This window comes from Macaca thibetana, chromosome 18, assembly GCF_024542745.1.
Source record: "Macaca thibetana thibetana isolate TM-01 chromosome 18, ASM2454274v1, whole genome shotgun sequence".
NCBI classification, from domain to species: Eukaryota; Metazoa; Chordata; class Mammalia; order Primates; family Cercopithecidae; genus Macaca; species Macaca thibetana.
Genome location: NC_065595.1, coordinates 17,529,407 through 17,549,268, shown reverse-complemented (window position 1 = coordinate 17,549,268; position 19,862 = coordinate 17,529,407). Strand labels below are relative to the sequence as shown.

Genomic DNA, 19,862 nt, shown 5'->3' with positions numbered 1-19,862 from the left:
GGCTAAGGCAGGAGGATTGCTTGAAGCCACACATTTGACCAGACTCGGCAACATGGTGAAACCCTATCTGTATAAAAAATTTAAAAATTAGCTGAGTGTGGCAGTGCACACCTGTAATCTCAGCTACTCGGGAGGCTGAGGCAGGAGGATCACCTGAGCCCAGGAGTTCAAGGCTGCTGTGAGCCATGATCACACCACTGCACTTCTGCCTGGGCAACAGAGTAAGACCCTGTCTCTAAAAAATAAATTTAAAACAAAATAAAAATTTTAAAAATAATACCTTCACTGTTTAACAAGGTGTACGTTAGATTGTTATGCCAAAATTTTTTGGTCTTGAAAGAATTGAAAGAAGGATTCACATTTCAATCACTGCCTTGCTATTTGGATGTAAATTTTCCAACTGACCTTTCTTCATGAATATCTGGGTCAGTTTACTGACACTTCAGAATGCATTAGGAGATGTTTGCTTTCTTAAGATTTGGGTGTGATCAGAGAGCAGAATGCTCTTAAGTATGTTTAGTGTCATGGCCTCACAGGTCCCTATGTATATGTTACAAGTATGGAATGAAACTTCTGTCTAGAAAATTGGTTCATTAACCTGATGTTGTTTCTGGCCAACGCTCAGATCCAAATGTTAACTCTTCTTGGAATGTGTTTTTATGCATTAACGCATATTCTGAGAAATTGTAAATAGTTTCAGTCATAATTAAGGACCTATTTTCAAAGCTCCTCTGAGTTTACTTTCTCTCTCGCACTCCAGTACCTGCACCCTCTCTTCTTGGAGTTGACATAATTAAGTGTTGGCAGTTTTATCGAATTGTACTTTAATAGAAGTAAACCTACAGCAAGTGCCAGTCACTTCGTTGTGTTTCATTTTATAGTCAGAAAAAAGAATGTAGGTCCATTTTAAAAGAAAAATAGAAAACAATATTGTATTAATCATGAGGAAAATATATAAGTAATTGTCACAGAATATGTAAATTTTAGTGGTTCAGGTGGGAAACTTCAAAAATAGGTTGGAAATCAACACTTGTTAGAATATACAACTGAGAATTTATCATTTTAATGTTTATTATCAGAGTAAAAATGTCAGTATGGTTTAGGTTTAGCTTTTGTCTGATTTGTCTTTTTTTCTTTCTGCTAGCATTCTGCTGAAAAACGGAGTTTATCTTCAATAAATAAGAAGAAAGGAAAGCCACAAACAGAAAAGTAGGTTCAATTTAAGGAAAGACAGCATATAGCCTTTGATAATAGGCCTGTTTAGTTTATGATAGTATACAACATAGTATTTTTTTAGTTAGTTTTCTTTATATTTTTAATTCTGGGTTTTACTCTTTTGATTCAAAATATTAATATATGCAGGTGATAAAGCTACTGTCAAATATTGCATTCAGTTTGGAGGGGTAAAACTCTCAGAACTTTACTGAAGGGCGAATCTTAATTGTATGTAGATTATTCCTTACTAAAAAAAATTAACTCTAAAGAATCTTGAAGGGAATTTGGTCAATACTGTACTGAATGTGTTTGGTAGATAACCTTATAAAAATGTTGGCAATGTGTTCATTTGGTTTAGGGAGAAAATTAAGAAAACTGACAACAGATTGAATAGTAGAATAAATGGTATTAGACTCTCCACTCCTCAGCATGCCCATGGTGGTGCTGTGAAAGGTAAGAAGATTATTTTTGTTTCAAATACCCCTCACCTAAATATATTCAGCATGATACTTACTGTATTAATAGATACTGAGCTGTCATGTCAAATCCTATTACTATTAATTTTACCTTGTGTTGATATGTACAGCAATTTCCAAATTAAACAGTTGCGAAATCAGTAGAGTTAATTTAGGGAATACATACCAGCCAGGGGGTGAAGATTGCCTTTGCCTCTGTTATTCTCACCTGCCTCTCCCTTCTGGCAGCAGGAGTCTCCCAGGTTGTCCTTTTCCAGCCAGTCCCGACTCAGGAGACATTTCCCAAGGCCATGGGGGATCTCTCCTGTGGCTTTGCCAGTCATTCATGAGAGTGTTTTTATGTAAAGTCATTTTTTAGAATACTGTTGACTTCTTCATGATTTAATAACCATCCTTTACGAAGGTTTATGAGGCTTTAAGGGAATGTCAACCCTCAAATTTTTGTTATGCTAGATTTATATGGCTTCCATTTACCCACCATTATATTAAGGTTCCTTTATTTTTAGGTTCAAGGTTCATTTGACTTGAGAAGTGCCCTTCTATAGCTTCATTGATTTTGTTTATCTTTACTATTAATTTTAACGATTAAAAAAGAATAAGAGCACGCAGACCTCTAGAAAAATGTTTTATCCCTGGATGCCCCTGACACATTTATGTAGTGATCCCACAAATGTGATATTTTAATTTAAATGTTATTCTAATATTAGTACATTCAGTTGTGATGTAATACGAATAACCAGAATCAATTTCTTAAAAGTTTTGAGTATGTTTTTAAACTGTATATTTGTATAGAAAGACTGAATAGTGATGAAAGAAAAATGGTTACCTTTCGAATCTAAAATCATCTGGGCCAGACACGGTGGCTCACACCTATAATCCCAGCACTTTGAGAGGCCAAGGTGAGCGAATCACCTGAGGTCAGGAGCTCAAGACCAGCCTGGCCAACATGATGAAATCCTGTCTCTACTAAATATACAAAAATTAACTGGGCGTGGTGGTGGGCGCCTGTAATCCCAGCTACTGGGGAGGCTAAGGCAGGAGAGTTGCCTGAACCCGGGAAGTGGAGGTTGCAGTGAGCCAAGACTGCGCCATTGCACTCCAGCCTGGGCAACAAGAGTGAAACTCCATCTCAAAAAATAATAATAAATTAAAAAATAACATCATCTGGCCAACTCATTGAATCACTGGAAGTGGGGGTAAAATAACATGGACAAAACCCATCTTGTCTGTAGAAGGATCGTGTAACACTTTACTGTCGCTGAGGTTCCCTCTGGTGGTGATGGCAGCACAACGGAGGAGGAAAACACTAAATGCGGAAGACAGAAGTCTGTCGGTGGACATTTGGAGATTGATTCTGACGGCCCTCCCTGTCTCTGTTCCTTCTCTTTCTAGTTCATTTTCCATATTGCTGCCATGTTTGTTTTCTAAAATACCATTTTCTGAATGAAATTCCTGCCCTCCATAAGATCACTCTGTCTCTTGTCTCACAGTGTTTGGGAACTACTGCTCACTAAAGAAGTTTGCAGCTGTTTTTTCCGTGTTAGCCCATTTCCAGAGGAGAAGCACATGGACTTTGGTCAGAGACAGCTATGGGTTTGAGTGTTGTGCTCCCCCAGTTTTTTAAGCATGCAACCTCTCTGACGCGTTTGTTTGCTCATTTGTAAAACAGGAGTAATGCTTGCTTGAGCAGATTGTAGGAATTACATGTAAAAACATGAAGAGCATTTTCCTAGTTCCAAGTACCTAGGTGTTCAGTGCAGCAATTTAGTTCCTTTTCCCTGTTGTAATAAATTAGAGGGAAACATACGTTGTATAGGTTAAGAACTTTGTAACAGCATCACAAACTCTCATTCATTTTTTTCCTTAATTTTCAAGTATTATGAAAATAACCTCAGCATATTTAAGTTCAGTTTTATCTATTTTCTCCTCTGTATCTGTCACCGATTTGTATGTATTTTCATTTATAGAATGACTGTGAATGAAATATTTTTTGTACAGCTTGTCTCATTGATGTCGAATGCAGCACAGATATATGCCAATTCCAACTTTTAAAAAAACCCTTGGTGTATTAATTTTTCTTTGAAATATTAAGGCACCAAGGAAGAATTGTCTTTAAGCATTCAGTAAACTCAGTACATGCGCAAGGATTTTTTTATGGAACAATAGCTCGTGTCATAAATTGGAGAGACATTGTCTTGAAGCTGAAAATACTGAGTCTTTCAGGTTGTTTGGATCTTTAAATAATAATACGTTTTAGCTTAAGATTTGTATTTTACTTCTTAAAAGTTTATTATTTTATTTTATTTATTTATTTATTTTTGAGATGGAGTCTCGCTGTGTCCCCGAGGCTGGAGTGCAGTGGTGCGATCTCGGCTCACTGCAAGCTCCGCCTCCCGGGTTCACACCATTCTCCTGCCTCAGCCTCCCGAGCAGCTGGGACTACAGGCTCCCACCACCATGCCCGGCTGATTTTTTTGTGTGTTTTTACATAACATAAATAGAGACAGGGTTTCACTGTGTTAGCCAAGTTGATCTCTATCTCCTGATCTCGTGATCCGCCCACCTCAGCCTCCCAAAGTGCTGGGATTACAGGTGTGAGCCACTGCGCCCAGCCTAAAAGTTTATTATTAAATGTAAATTTTAACTTCTGTTTTGAGTTATGTTATGTTATACAGTTATGTAGCTTAGAATTTCAAAAGGAAACAAAGATGGCGCTCAGCCCTCCTCCGTGCTGGCTCCTGCCACGACGCAGTCAGTGCCATCAGTTGTCTGTGTTGTTGGAGTGTCTTTTCTGTTAAAACCCAAGCTTTCTGTCTGTCTTCTGAAGAGGTGCGTATAGAGCGTTAAGAATGCTCACCTTGGCCAGGCACGGTGGCTCACGCCTGTAATCCCAGCACTTCGGAGGCCAGGGCCGCTGGATCACTTGAGGTCAGGAGTTTGAGACCAGCCCGGCCACCATGGTGAAACCCTGTCTCTACTAAAAATATAAAAATTAGCGAGGTGTGGTGGCGCACACTTGTAGTCCCAGCTACTCGGGAGACTGAGGCAGGAGAATCACTTGAACTCGGGACGTGGAGGTTGCAGAGAGCCGAGATTGCGCCACTGCACTCCAGCCGGGGCAACAGAATGAGACTCCGTCTCAAAAAAAAAAAAAAAAAAAAAAAAAAAAAAGCCCATCATTGTAGTTTATTGCCCAGTGTTTCCTCCACCCCACTCTTCTATTGCCAATTGTGGCACCAAAAAGTCTAGAGGGAAATGAGATGGTTGATCTCTCAGTTTCTTGTAAAAGATTTAGGTCTCTAGCTTCCTTTAATATCGCAGGTGAAATACGTGGTTCTATTGCCTATGATTTATCTAAATGGGTCTTAACTCTGTAACAGACTTCTGTTGTTTATAATTACCAGTAACCGGTATTTTTAGTGTTAGAATAGTGGTTTCTGTTTTAAATTTTGTTTTTGTCGTCTTTATTATGTACAAGACCCTTTATCATTGAGACATGACAAATTCAAAGTTTGTGTGTCTTTTTAAAAGGGCAATTTGTGGAGTATCCTTTTTCATAATTGGTCTGGCTTCACTTTCCACATCCCCTGAATCTCTAGAGGATCACATAATTTCTGATTATTAAAGTTCTTGAGGTATTACACAATTCTGAAGTACCTTCTGAATTATCAAAAAAAGATTGTTTAGTATAGATTTAGATTTATGTATTCAGTGCTTTGGAAGCTGCGGTTTTGTATGTGGCAGTTGATTAGAATATTCACCAGCTTGCACAGTGTAAATAAAAATAGTTTTGTAAATTACACCCTTTGGAGAGGTAGCTGCTTTTTTTAAAAACATACTCTGAAATTTGCTCTTTGAACTGTAGTCTACTGTAGTTTCACTGTCTGTGTTTTGATGAACGCTACCCCGAGGTTCCTTTCCAGTCCATTTCTAGTTTGAGAATATCCCCAAATCTTTGATTCTCTTGATCTTGGATTGTTCATTTTGTTATATGCTGGTTGAGATATTTATATGCAAGACTTCCATGCAAGTTCTATAGGTTTCATCATTAGTCCAATTTAATGACAACTTGTTTGGCCACTATGGTCCATTAGTTTGTCTTCAAGCAGCCATTGGTGTTGACTTGCATCCCTTTAGTCGCCTTACTGATGGGTCATTCAGGGCCTATTACTGTGTAGGTTTCCTCCATGTTACTTTTCTGTGAAATTATTACTTGCCTATGAACTCCTCTGCCACTTTCCTTGTAGACTCATATGATTTTGTGCAGTTTTCCCTTGGAAGTTTGACATTTATTACTCAGAAGGAATTTAGCAACATCAGCATTCCTAATTTTTCTTCAATATTCATCTCACATTTGCGTGACTGAGCTAATCTAGCTCATGTTTAACAGTTTTAGCGCTGTTACAAGTTTATCCCAGCCAAAAGCCACAGGTTAGCCGCCTGAATTGCTCATTATGCAAATTGTGCCTTTTCTCTGACACGTATTTTGCCCAGGCAATTAATGTGCGTTATCTTTTACTGGTTCTACTGGTTGCCACAGAAATGATTCAGTAATCTACAGTTCTTAAGAGCCCTCTGGAATCCCTGATTTGGGGATTTATATACCAAAGATATGTTGAATGCTTGCTGTAAGGCAGAATTATGCTAGCTACTGGGTTTACAGAGATAAGATAATATTTCCCTAAGTCAGGGGCACTATAGGAAAAAAAAAATCCACAGTGTGTATCTCTTGTCCAATACTAGATACAACAATAGTCCCTCCTTATGTGCTCAAAACAGATACAGCTAGTTGGTCATGGCAGGTCCTGTCACCACCTCATACTACCTTAGTACAAGCTTGAACTTGGCAGAACTCAAGATATTACTCAGTCTACTAGATGGGAAGCATTTTATTATTTTAAATACTCCAAGTAATTTTTATTGAGTAGGCATTTTGGCAGCCCTTTTCTTGAATTCTTTTAAAGAATGAATATTCCAGCAAGCTCTGAGGAGTTAAAATATCTAGACTTAGAAAGTAGCTCAAAGTGATATTGGACAGACCCTGCAACCAACCTTAACTCTTTTTTTCTTTGAAGTCAGTAAGAATGACTTATTCTGTGCATTGTTTTAAAAATATATTTATCAAGCATTATCTATTAAAATTATAATTTAATCAGTTTATATCAAGGACAAGCTTTTTTAGATGATTGTGGGGAAACTGAAGAAAATATTTAGAGCTAAAATTAATTTCTAATGATTCAACTTAGAAATTAATTTAAAATGACTTAATATGATTTTTTTAACAGTGTTGTTATTTTTAGATGTGAATTTGGACATTGGCTCTGGACATGACACATGTGGAGAAACATCTTCAGAGAGTTACAGTTCTCCATCTAGTCCCCGACACGATGGAAGAGAAAGTTTTGAAAGTGAAGAAGAGAAAGACAGAGGTTTGCTCTTTGAAATGGGAGTATTGTTGGCATGGCGAGGGTGGGGGAGTGGAGGGAAATGTGTGTTGTTTCTTCATGTCAAAGTCAAACAAGGAATTTTATGATCCTATAAATGCCATTAACTGATTTTAAATGTAAAATTGATATAAAGGGCATCTTATAGATAATTGCCTTAGAAATTCCTAGCAATGTTGATTTGGTAAACATATTTCACTGCATATGAAGTTAAATAGGATGAAGACAGGATCATAATGAGGTAGAGTTAGTGCAGAAAGAAGGAAAATGCGTGTGTTGTTAGATGCATATGTATGTTTATGCTCTTGACATCCTCTCGATTGACCCTTCTACCATTTTAGGATATCCTTTGTCTCTACTAACAATTTTTGTCTTAAAGTCTATTTTGTCTGATAATAGTATAGTCAATCCAGCATTTTTCTAGGTACTGCTTGCACAGTGTTTCGTTTTCTATCCTTTTACTTTAAACCTATTTGTTGTGTCTTTAAATACAAAATTTGTCTGTTGTAGACAACATATAGTTAGATTATGGTTTTTTATTCATTCTGCCGATCTCTGCTATTTGTCCATTTACATTTAATGTAATTACTAATAAGGTAGGTTTTACATCTGCCATTTTGTTGTTTTCTCTGTGTATTATGTCTTCAGTTCCTCCGTGCACAGAGGCTTAAAATCAGCCAGCAGTGATTGCTTAGGGCCTTCTCAGGTCTGCCTTGGGAGGGCATATAACTATAGGCATGAGCAAAACCTTTTAGGTTCCCAGGAATATATTAAAGCTTTTTGAAGCCTCCTGTAACCATCTTATTCCCCAGTTTTTCATTTTAAGTTTTCTGGTTAGCTCTTCTTAGCCCCAGCTAGTATACATCGTTAAACAGTTGCTTCTGACTAATTATGACAAATGTCCTGTGGGTAAGAGGCTATAACGCAGAGTGAGCACTCGCTGCCGGACAGTCAAATGGTGACAGTTTGGTGGTGGGGCTTTTGGGGAACTCCAGACCCATACTCCTAATGGCTGCTGGGTTTTGTAGCTACTACTGAAGAGAGAGAGTGTTTGCACTGATTTCAGAAATTGAGGGACAAGTCATTTACAGGTCTGTTTTGGAGCTGGAGAAAGGGGGAGTGGAAGTAGGACAAGGAGAAAATGCCTTGAGGTTTTCTGTTCTTACAGATTGAGCTATTTTTCTTGAATAAACACTTCTCAGAGTGTTGTAAGCCTTTAATTTCCAGAATTTTGAAAAAGTTGGTTATTTGACAGTTTTTGCTAGGGTTTTCCTTGCTTTTATGAAAGAGTGGCTTATTAGAGGTCTTATTCTACCATTCTGGTCTGGAGGTGAGGTCTCCTTTAAAATGTGTATGTTGAATGCATGATGACAACATCTGATTGGTAACACCTTGGTTACAAGGTGGACTCATGCTGGTGGGCAGTATCAGGTTACTTCTCGTGGTCCACCTACAGATTAAGATTCTTACCACATATTGTTTCAGCCAAGTGTGGTTTCTTCCTGGACAGTCTGCAGCTCTCTGGGACCTTAGCTTCTTTTTGTGTTGTGGTATCAGGCTGTGTCTTAGGGAGCTATGCTATGGTGTTGCTACATCACATACAATTAAAGTCAGTCTTTACTTTGCAGTGACTTTGTAGTCATACCAAATGTAGCATAGTTACTGTACCACCAGTTCTTCTAACCTGAGGCAACACTGTACTTCTGATCTGCAGTTTCCTTGTGAAAGAAAAAAAAAAATGAAAACCACCTTTCACCGAGCTATTGTGAAGCTTAAATGAGAGGATTTTTTTGTTCTTCTTCTTTTTTTTTTTTTTTTTTAATTTATGAGACAGAGTCTTGCTGTGTTGCCCAGGCTGGTCTTGGACTCCTGGCTCAAGTGATCCTCCTACCTTGGCCTCCCAAAACGTTGAGATTATAAGCATGAGCCACTGTGCCCAGCATTAAATGAGAGGATTTTTATGCCTTACCTAGAATAGACAAACTTTTTCAGTATGTTTCATTGCACATTTATGCTTGATTCTCTAGGATGTGCAGGTGAGTCAGTGGCTCACACTGCAGATTTGGCCTTGTTGTCTGAAGTGTTAGTTTACATCTGTACACTTGGGTAATGGCAGCATCCCTCTTCTGCCATCAAATAGCATAAGTTGGAGGCCTGTGTTGAGGAACTTGGCTTTTTTCAAATAGGCTGTTACTGAATATGAAAGAACGGCTTAGGGCTGTCTTCACCCAAGGAAAATATCCATTATGGTAGAGAGCTTTGATCATTTTTAGAATTCTCAGTGGATGAAAAGGCTACTTTGAAAAGAGTGTGGGTGGCTTTGCTGTTGCTCTCCTGGGTAGTGATGGTATTCTGTTTGAGGCTTTACACTTTCCCAAATCAGTGCACAAAAGGGCGAGACATGTCCCAACATGTCTAGAGGAGTCTCAGGATGCTTAGAAAACCGATTGGGAACATTAAAAATCATGAGGCCATTTGCTATTAAACACATAGAAATTTAACTGACTTCTTTAAAAATGTTTCTGCTTCTTTTAGACTTAACATTTTTATCTTTGATTCTGCACTGGTGTGATGATACAGATACAATGCCTTAAATAAGTTAGGATTTGGGGATAGTTTTTATTTTGCAAAGTTTAGCAAGAAATACCCCAATTATTAATCTATTAAGGGAAGTTTATGCTAGAACCATTCACTCTTTGAGTTTCTTCTAATATAAATTAAAACAATTGAATTAGTAACACTTGATATGCTTGTGTCAGTAAGTAGCTTTCATTTAATCTTTCTTCAGGAAGATGAATTTGTTTTTAGTGTTCTGTTTGAAAACTTTTTAACATCTTAAGCTGAATATAGCCAGTTCGTACCTTAATGAATACAAATATTTTAAGTACCTAGTGCAATTCAGCTTATCCATACAAGCAGAAAGATTTTTAAATAGGCACTACATTCTAATGGAATGGTCTGTGTATACATCAACACAGTGTCTGGGTCTATGATGTTTAAACATTGTGAATCAGATTTTATCCTTGTCCCCTTTATACCAAAAGTCAGGACATCCCCTGAAGGCTAGGTCAACACTATTTCTGTACACAGGCGTAAGCTGATGCAGGAGTAGTAGCCGATGCAGTGTTGTTTGTATTTGCTGTTTTGATTTTGGAGAAATTGCCACACTCTCCTATTCCTCTGTTTCTTGTGTTCTAGCATATTTGTTTTATGATTAATAGTAGCTTTAAATTTTCCTCCCCCATTGAAATATTTAGTATTAAGAATATTGACTCCATTCTAAAAAAACCTTTTCTGTTCCCTACCTCTAGATATTTGAGTTAAATATTGTCTTGACTGAGCTCCTTGAAATTATATCATTTATCTGAGACAAATTGAAGAACTCGGGTTGGCAGTGCAGAATAAAAACCAAGTGGATTGCCTGAAGTTTATTAAGGTTAAGAGTGTCTGATGCTGTTCTCAGAACAAAGGTGGTGGTACATAAATCTCTGTGCTTTATACTGCGTTTCATTCAGTCTCCAACTCACCTTTTACGTTTTGTTTTTCTGTTTATATCCCCATATTTTTAAAATAAAGCATTGATCTAATGATGACCCATAGGAAGCCAAAAGTTAAAGGGAGGTCAGCTCGGACAGTCAGGAGACATCACAGAGGGACACTTTCCAAACTTGACTGACTTTTGAGATATACTTAATGTTTATTTCTAGCAAGAAAGATGGGAGTTATGCTCGTGTTAATATCTCTTTATGTTTGCTTTCTTTAGACACAGACAGCAATTCTGAGGATTCTGGGAATCCATCAACAACTAGGTTTACAGGTTATGGTTCCGTCAACCAGACTGTCACTGTCAAGCCACCTGTTCAGATTGCTCCACTAGGAAATGAGAATGGAAACCTTTTAGAAGATCCCTTAAACTCACCCAAGTATCAGCATATTTCTTTTATGCCAACTTTACACTGTGTCATGCACAATGGTGCCCAGAAGTCTGACGTCGTCGTTCCTGCACCCAAACCCACTGATGGCAAAACCATAGGGATGCTTGTTCCTAGTCCTGTTGCTATTTCTGCAATAAGAGAGTCCGCAAATTCAACCCCCGTTGGAATACTAGGGCCAGCAGCTTCCACTGCAGAATCAGAAAAGCACCTCGAATTACTGGCTTCCCCTTTACCTATTCCATCAACCTTCCTTCCACATAGTAGTACTCCCGCTTTGCATCTAACAGTTCAGAGGCTAAAGTTGCCACCACCACAGGGATCTTCTGAGAGCTGCACAGTTAACATCCCACAACAGCCACCCGGAAGTCTGAGCATCGGATCACCAAACACTGCCTTTATTCCTATCCATAACCCAGGTAGTTTCCCAGGCTCTCCTGTTGCTACCACGGACCCCATCACAAAATCTGCATCCCAAGTGGTAGGACTCAATCAAATGGTGCCTCAAATTGAGGGAAACACAGGGACAGTCCCTCAGCCTACCAATGTGAAGGTAGTTCTTCCAGCAGCTGGCCTCTCAGCTGCTCAGCCACCAGCTTCCTACCCCTTACCGGGCTCTCCCCTTGCTGCCGGCGTGTTACCCAGCCAGAACTCCAGTGTGCTCAGCACAGCAGCAACTTCTCCCCAGCCAGCGAGCGCAGGCATCAGCCAGGCCCAGGCAACTGTACCTCCCGCGGTTCCTACCCACACCCCAGGCCCTGCCCCGAGCCCGAGCCCTGCCTTGACACACAGTACCGCGCAGAGTGACAGCACGTCTTACATCAGTGCTGTGGGGAACACGAACGCTAATGGGACAGTAGGGCCACCACAGCAGATGGGCTCGGGTCCTTGTGGTTCTTGTGGGCGAAGGTGCAGCTGTGGGACCAATGGAAACCTTCAGCTAAATAGTTACTATTATCCTAATCCAATGCCTGGACCAATGTACCGAGTCCCTTCATTCTTTACTCTGCCATCCATTTGCAATGGCAGCTACCTCAACCAAGCACATCAGAGCAATGGAAACCAACTTCCTTTTTTTCTGCCTCAGACTCCATATGCAAATGGACTGGTACATGACCCAGTCATGGGGAGCCAAGCCAACTATGGCATGCAGCAGATGGCAGGATTTGGGAGATTCTATCCTGTATATCCAGCACCTAATGTAGTTGCCAACACCAGTGGTTCGGGGCCCAAGAAGAACGGGAATGTCTCATGTTACAATTGCGGTGTAAGCGGACACTATGCACAGGACTGTAAGCAGTCGTCCATGGAGGCCAATCAACAAGGTAATCACAGTAACTCCCAGAGGACTTGCTTTTGAGTTGACCCGTTTCTCCTTCCTTTCCTTATTGATCATGGGATTCTGTCGTAGCAGAAAGATCTGTTTGTGTTTTCATTTATGGATATTGTGTTTTCAGTGACAGATCATAAAATGCAACTGGAAAAACCTAGTGTAGACCCAGGTCACACAGAGCACAAGGAAGTTCAGAGGAATTCAGTTTCTAATTAAGGAATAAACTCTAAAGGCCCTTTTGAAGGAGTGTGATGGGAATTTGCATTCTGTAATGTTAAATCTCTTGCTTGCAGCACCTTTTTTTTTTTTTAAGCTACAATCCTGTTACATAGAGTAAGCAAAATTTTTAAATATTGAAAACCTAGGAAGTAATCTAGTCATCTGACATTAGGTTTTGAGTAACTATTTAGTATATCTGCATAACCAGATGCCTCAGGCCTATCTCCCCATGCTGCCCTTTTCCTTCCCAGCAAAAGTTTAAAAAAAAAACCAAAAACAAGGTCCAAGATTCTGTTGCATTTTACAGGAACAAAATAGTTCAGCACTATTTTGATTTGAGAGTAAAGGAATTTGAACGAAGTTTAATATTACTACCACCAGAAAGAAGAAAATGGTCATACCTATGTTTGAATAAGATACCAAATTTTGTGTCGACTTCAAACTGTTATTTTCACATGCATTTGGCCTTTGTCGTTTTGCCAAATCTTACCCAGAAACAAAAAAAGTCTTAAATTGGGAATGTATTTACTTGGCATTCTTAAAGAAAGAGAAGTTTGATAGCTCTTAGATTGAATTCAAAGCACAAACTTTACATTGCTTCTTAAAGTGAGCGGATTGGCCATTTGGAGTGGCACTAGAGCTGACGAAGGTGCCTTGTGGAGAGCATGTCCGTGTGATAGCTTGTACATAGTGGTTTGTGATGACGTTTCCTTGTAAGCGGTGACTTAGTTCTGTCTTTCCCATTTTAGGCACTTACAGACTGAGATACGCACCTCCCCTCCCCCCTTCTAATGATACGTTGGATTCTGCAGACTGAAACGAGTAAAGCTTGCCTACTTAATACACTCAAGTGTGGGGAGTCATGGGGTGTGGAGGGGAGGAAAGGAAAGGTATTTTGTTTCTTTGTCTATACATTTCCTAGATTTCTATGCAGTTGGGATTTTTCATTTCTCTTGTACCAATGTCCAAAACAAGAAAGAATGCAATGCTTTTGAGCCTCTGGTCTCCTGGTTCAACAACAGGCTTCTATGTATGATACATGTAATTTAAACCCTCAGACAGACTATCGAAAGGAAAATGTTGGTGCGTGCTTTTTTTTTACACTGAATACTTGCTGTGTGCAATGTTTACTGAATCTTTAAAACTGTGTATTTGACCTTTTTTTTTTTTTACAACACTGGTGACAGTCATATGGTTTTGAAAAAAGAATTTTGCTTCTTCCCAGCTTTTCTCACTTTCACCCTAAACGACACTTTCCTCCCCAGCCAGCCTCACTCTGCCCCTGGCCCGCAGCAGGAACAGCCAGCAGTGCATTCACCCCACTTTTGTAAACTGCTCTGCGTATCAACCAAGAGCAGAATGTTTCACCCTAATCTTATGGGAGGAATCAAACTCCCAAAATAGTGTGTATATATGTAATAAACAGTGTCACGTAAATACATATATGCAGTGCTTGTTGTCCAAATAAAAATGAAAATAAGTGGAAGAGAGAGGAAGAAGTTAAACCATATGAAACTGAAAAAATATGACGTACGAAATGGACAAAAAGCTTTTTCTGAAACCAACTTTTTACTTCCATCATCCTTTTTTAGCCTGTTGCTTCAGAGAGACACAAAGTGAACACACTGGTGTGAATGTCGCTCTCTGTGTGCTTGTGTTTGTAATGGAAGTCTACAGCCAGTTTTACTTGTCTACCACCGTGTTGTGCTCAAAGAGACACTACTTGAGTAAAGATTTCTTCTTTCCCTATACCAGCTGTTACAGTGTTACGTTGTGTTTAAAATGTGTATGGTTTATTGCAATCTGAACAGAGCTATGGGTTTCTACCATGTCAGGTTATTTGTTCCCTGTCTCTCGTAGCAAAGTCACTTTTATAACAGTTTACCACTATGCTTGATTATAATGTGAAAGACTGAATTCTGAGTGTGTTAAGATGGTATTAATCATGTCGGTGTCATGTCACTAAGTTTAATGCTGCTGTTTTTAAAAAAGAAAAGTTTTTTTAAAAAGCCAATCTATGTACTAAATTGCTTCCAGGTAATTTTTGATTTCCTAAAGTGCACTGAGGTTATCTGGAAGATTGGTTGTATTTTTTGGTGACTGCTGCATTCATCAGCAATGAACAGCTTCCACTGTATAGTCCTAGGGGTAAGGGGTTGGGGGTTTCATTTTCCATTCCTCAGCACAGAGCAGAAATGATGGATTTTTGTTGTGTAGAGTCACGTTGGTATGCAGCAGAGGAACGTCAACATTTGGTCTTGTTTCAGAAGCCTAACAGATTGCTAGACAAGAGAAAAAACTTGAAGAAAAAAGAAGCTTAATTTCATGCTTCATAAGTAGCATTTATATTTATAGCACCAATGTACATTTTGAAACTTTCTTTCAGGGGTGGGAGTTATGGGGAAGGGGTGGGTGTGAAGGGGTAGATGAAAGCTTTAATTTAGAAAGAAAGTTGGAGTAAAGGAAATTATTTTGATTAAATATATTTTATTTGATCTGGGTATTTTTGGACCACATTATTAAATTAATTGTTAAGCTGCAGTTGAGTTGTTCAAGTGAGAGTTTTGATAAGCCACGTATGGGCCGCATTGTGAATCACTTGCCAGTTGTACTTTATGGAGCTTATTTTATGATTTAAAATACTGTACTGTACATAGGAGGTATGTTACCTTCTCCTTATTTGTATGTTTACCATATACTTTGATATTTGAAATGTTATGTACTGGAAAGGCCACTTATATTTCTAGAACAGATTGGATTTTATGCAACCTTTTTTCCTTGAATTAACAGCAATAAAAAAATGAAAAACAGCTTAAGAATTGTGCCTCATTGTAAATTTTGTAAAAGTGGAGATAGGACATCATACATGGTGATTTTTTTTAAAAATTGTATTTATGTATGTAATTATCTTGGGGTCAGAATCAACCCATTTCCCTGCAGGGTGGGCAGTGAATCCCAAAGTTATTTACCATCTGGGTGTTCCTCAGTTCTTCCCCCAGATAACTTCTTTGTTTCTGAGACGGGGTCTTGCTCTGTCGCCCAGGTTGGAGTGCAGTGGTGCGATCTCAGCTCACTGCAAACTCCACCTCCCCGGGTTCAAGCGATTCTCCTGCCTCAGCCTCCTGAGTAGCTGAGATTACAGGTGTGCACCACCATGCCCAGCTAACTTTTGTATTTTTAGTAGAAACGGGGTTTCACCATGTTGGCCAGGCTGGTCTTGAACTCCTGACCTCAAGTGATCTGCCTGCCTCTGCCTCCCAAAGTGGTGGGATTACAGGCGTGAGCCACCGTTCCCAGCCTCCCAAATAACTTTATATAGAGGTCATCTGTGTGACCACTAGAGAAAGGGGGACTGTACTCCGTGAGTTGAGTGCTCGGCTGCGTGCCAAAGGTTATGGTAGCAATGAGGCAGAGTCCTTGTCAACCTTGAGCTTGTGTTTCCAGTTTAGGCCTTTACCCACCAAAAGTGTAAAGGACTCATTACTTTATCAACTTTGTTAGTGTGATTTTTTTTAGCCAGGCCCCTCTCTCAGAATAATATGTATTATTTTTTATTTCATTGCTTATCTCGGCTATAATCCAGGCTCAAAGTTTTTAAGCGGTCGGTAGTTTGTAAGAGACGGTTGGGCGCCTGTGTGTGTTGCTCCACACCACCCTTGCAGCAGTCCCGGTGGCCAGCACCGTCCTGGGCCTCGGCCGTTCGTCAGGAGCCCACTAATGACTCTGCACTCTGGATCCAATTGGGTGGGCAGTGAGTTTGAAATGATTATAAATTCCCTGATTGTTTGCAGGGCACCAACTTTCCTTTTCAGCCAACAAATAATGCACCTATAGGTAACGTGTAAATCATGAACCCAGATTCACATTCACTAGCATGTCCCGTATCCTTAGCTATGCCTCCCTCTCCTTCCCCCACTACACTAAGGTAACCACTGCTCTAGATTGTGTTAGTCGTGTGTGTGTGTGTGTGTGTGTGAGAGAGAGTTTTGCTCTTGTCACCCAGGCTGGAGTGCAATGGCGTGATCTTGATTCACTGCAACCTCCACCTCCTGGGTTCAAGCGATTCTCCTGCCTCAGCCTCCCGAATAGCTGAGATTACAGGCATCCACCACCGCGCCCAGCCATTTTTTTTTTGTATTTTTAGTAGAGAAGGGGTTTCACTATGTTGGCCAGGCTGGTCTTGAACTCCTAACCTCAGTTGATCCACCCACCTCGGCCTCCCAAAGTGCTGGGATTACAGGTGTGAGCCACTGCACCCAGCCTTGTGTTAGTCTTTTCCTTTTTTGTTTCCCCGCACACTGCTCCTAAATACAGTTTCTTTTTGCTTTTCTTGAGCTTTATAAGGATATTCTTTTGTGCCTAGTCTTCTGTGCCTGGCTCTGTTTATCTGATTTTGTGATTGTGATGTTATGTTCTTATATTTATTCATTTTCCCTACATTATAATAGTCTCATTTTGAGGAAGAATGTAATTTCTCCATTCTGTTGTGGACATTTGGGTGGTTTTAAATTTTTTCTGTTATAAACAAGGCTGCTGGGAACATTGTTGTCCCTGGTTCGTGTGTACACGAGTCCTCTAGGGCATCAAGCTGGGAGTGCAGCGGCTGGGGTTTAGGACATGCAGGTATTCAGTTTGCCAAGATTTGCAGTATTGTTTTCCAAGTGATTTACACTCGCACCAGCAATGTAGTAGGGACCCCTGAATGGGTATCCAGACCCCCTCCCGAGATGGTGTCAGTGCTGTGGAAGGTGGGGTAGACCCTCCCGAGATGGTGTCACAGCGCTGTGGAAGGCGGGGTGGGGGATGCATTTGCAACCTAGGTCTTTGCATCTAGAAAGAGCCCCAGGGTGGGGTCAGCGTGGAGAGTCACCTTGGGGAAGGGGACGCAGGCTGGGCAGGAACAAAAATGACAGCAGTGTGTGGCTGGGGATGTGGGGGAAGGAGATACAGCCATAGCAGAGGGAAAATCATAAAGGAGTTTCAAGCTTTGTGGGTACAGTAGGTAAAATGGGATCAGACTGGAGAATCTGGAGTTGGTTGAATGAAAAATGGGAAGTTTCCAAGTTTTGAATAGAGGGAAAACACACTGACAATGGTATTTGAGGAAATCCTCAGGTGGTTAAGGAAAGAGAGCCTGGAGGCTGAAAGACGGGTTAGGCATGGCCAGGAGGAACCGAGACTAAGGTGTTGGCCGTAGGAAGGCCCTTTTAGAAAGGGATGGAAGAGACAGGTAGAAGGAACCTTGATGCTCTGAACTTTATTTTCCCTAGATGTAAAATGAGAATGTCTCTTTCAAATTACATTTCAGTGGCCGGGCACAGTGGCTCACTCCTGTAATCCCAACACTTTGGGAGGCCAAGGTGGGTGGATCACTTAAGGTCAGGAGTTTGAGACCAGCGCGACCAATATGTTGAAACCCCGTCTCTACTAAAAACACAAAAACTTAGCTGGGCATGGTGGCGAGTGCCTGTAGTCCCAGCTACTCAGGAGGCTGAGGTGGGAGAATCGCTTGAACCCGGGAGGCGGAGGTTGCAGTGAGCCGAGATCACACCGCTGCACTCCAGCCTGGGTGACAGACTTCATCTCAAATAAATAAATAATGGCTCTGAAGGTTAAATAATCTATGGGAAAGGTCTGACATAATAAATAATCTATAAACTATGGGAAAGGTCTGGCACTGAGAAACCACTCAAATTCTAGTTGAATTCAATTTTGATGAACAGGGAGATTGCAATACTATTTTAAGAGACAGGGCCAGCCAGGCACAGTGGCTCACACCTGTAATCCCAATACTTCAGGAGGCCAAGGCCTCGGGCAGATCGCTTGAGCCCAAGAATTCAAGACCAGCCTGAGCAGCATGACGAAACCCCATCTCTACAAAAAAATACAAAAACTAGCTGGTTGTGGTGGTCTATGCCTGTAGTCCCAGCTACTCGGGAGGCAGGGGCAGGAGGTTCGCTTGAGCCCAGCAGGCAGAGTCTGCAGTGAACCAAGATCATGCCACTGCACTCCAACCTGGGTGATGGAGTGAGACTGTGTCTTTTTTTTCCTTAATAAAAGGGAAAATGTGGAGGAGAACAGGTTTGGGTAGGAGTTATGGCAGTGATTCTTTGGATGGTGAGCAACCTAGCAAACATAGCTCTTCATTAGACTAAGATTAGTTAATTTTGCTCTATGCACTGATAAAGGATATAGAAGCTATTCCTTGCCCTCACAGATTAAACCTAGTTGGAGAGCTTGCCAGTTAATGGTACGTATGGACTGTACAGACGTGCCGAGTCGTACAGCCATGATTATTCAGTACCAAAGTAAAAGTTCATGGCAAGGCAAATCTACATTTCATTTTTTATGTAAGCACTAAGAATCAAATGTTTCTGAGAAGGCTCCAGAGATGACAAAGCACGGTGTGAAATACCTGTTTTCTGAACAGGCAGCACCTAGTACTCAGCAGCACCATCCATTTGGGCTTGGAAGACACCTTTTTCAGTTCTCCATACTGATTACAAAAGCATTCTAAGGTGAAGGCAGTGAGACCCTATGGAGGCAAGCTGTGACAATGGTTCCACCCCATGACACTCCCATAATCTTACAAGAAGAAAGAAAAAATACCCCCCTCCACCCAACCCCACCCCACCAAGAGGGCTCGCTGATTTCCAGAGCAGTGAGTTTTGAGGTGTGAGACATGAAGTAAAGAAAGGGGATCCCTGTCTGGAAATGTGGTCATGACATCTCTACGCCTTCCTCTCCTTAGGGGGCAAGACCAGCTGTTAAAGGATGAGGGGCTCTGGGGTCCCAGGGCTGAGAGGCAGGTGTCAGCTCGGGGCGGAGGGAGCTGGAGTGCCCTCACCCCTTCAGATGACCCTGTGCAGAGAGAGGACAGGCCAGGGCGGGCAACCTTGTCTTTCCCTGGATGCTCGTTGACATACTGGCTTTGCACAGGGTGGATTCCTAAGGTCAGTCTATTACTGCTGCTTACAGCTGTTGTGCCTGTCCATGCAAAATTTACCTAATTCCTCAATGCTGTTCTCTGTTGTAAACCCCCTGAATTGGAACATGGGTGCACATCACCTGAGCTCTGTGTGTGTATGCAAATGTTTATCAATTGTGGGAGCTTTGGAATTTGGGGGATTTGGGGCTTCCTCTTGTCTGTTCTGTAATGGGGGGCACATCACACGTGTGGGGACCAGAGACCTTTCCTTCACGCAGTCACCGCCACCTGCAGAGAATGCGGGCCGTGGTCACC

The 19,862-nt window shown here is 40.9% G+C and overlaps 1 protein-coding gene across 1 annotated transcript in view; it reads left to right on the top strand.

Annotated features, from left to right (window-relative positions):
* ZCCHC2 (zinc finger CCHC-type containing 2) overlaps positions 1–15,435 on the top strand; it is a 59,315-nt gene extending 43,880 nt beyond the window's left edge. The window contains exons 10-14 of the mRNA XM_050767518.1: positions 1,145–1,209; positions 1,574–1,668; positions 6,992–7,120; positions 10,899–12,392; positions 13,369–15,435. Of these exons, the coding sequence (XP_050623475.1) occupies positions 1,145–1,209; positions 1,574–1,668; positions 6,992–7,120; positions 10,899–12,392; positions 13,369–13,436 (1,851 nt within the window). The 3' untranslated portion in view covers positions 13,437–15,435. The remainder of the gene's footprint in view (positions 1–1,144; positions 1,210–1,573; positions 1,669–6,991; positions 7,121–10,898; positions 12,393–13,368) is intronic.
* The last annotated feature ends 4,427 nt before the right edge of the window (positions 15,436–19,862 follow it).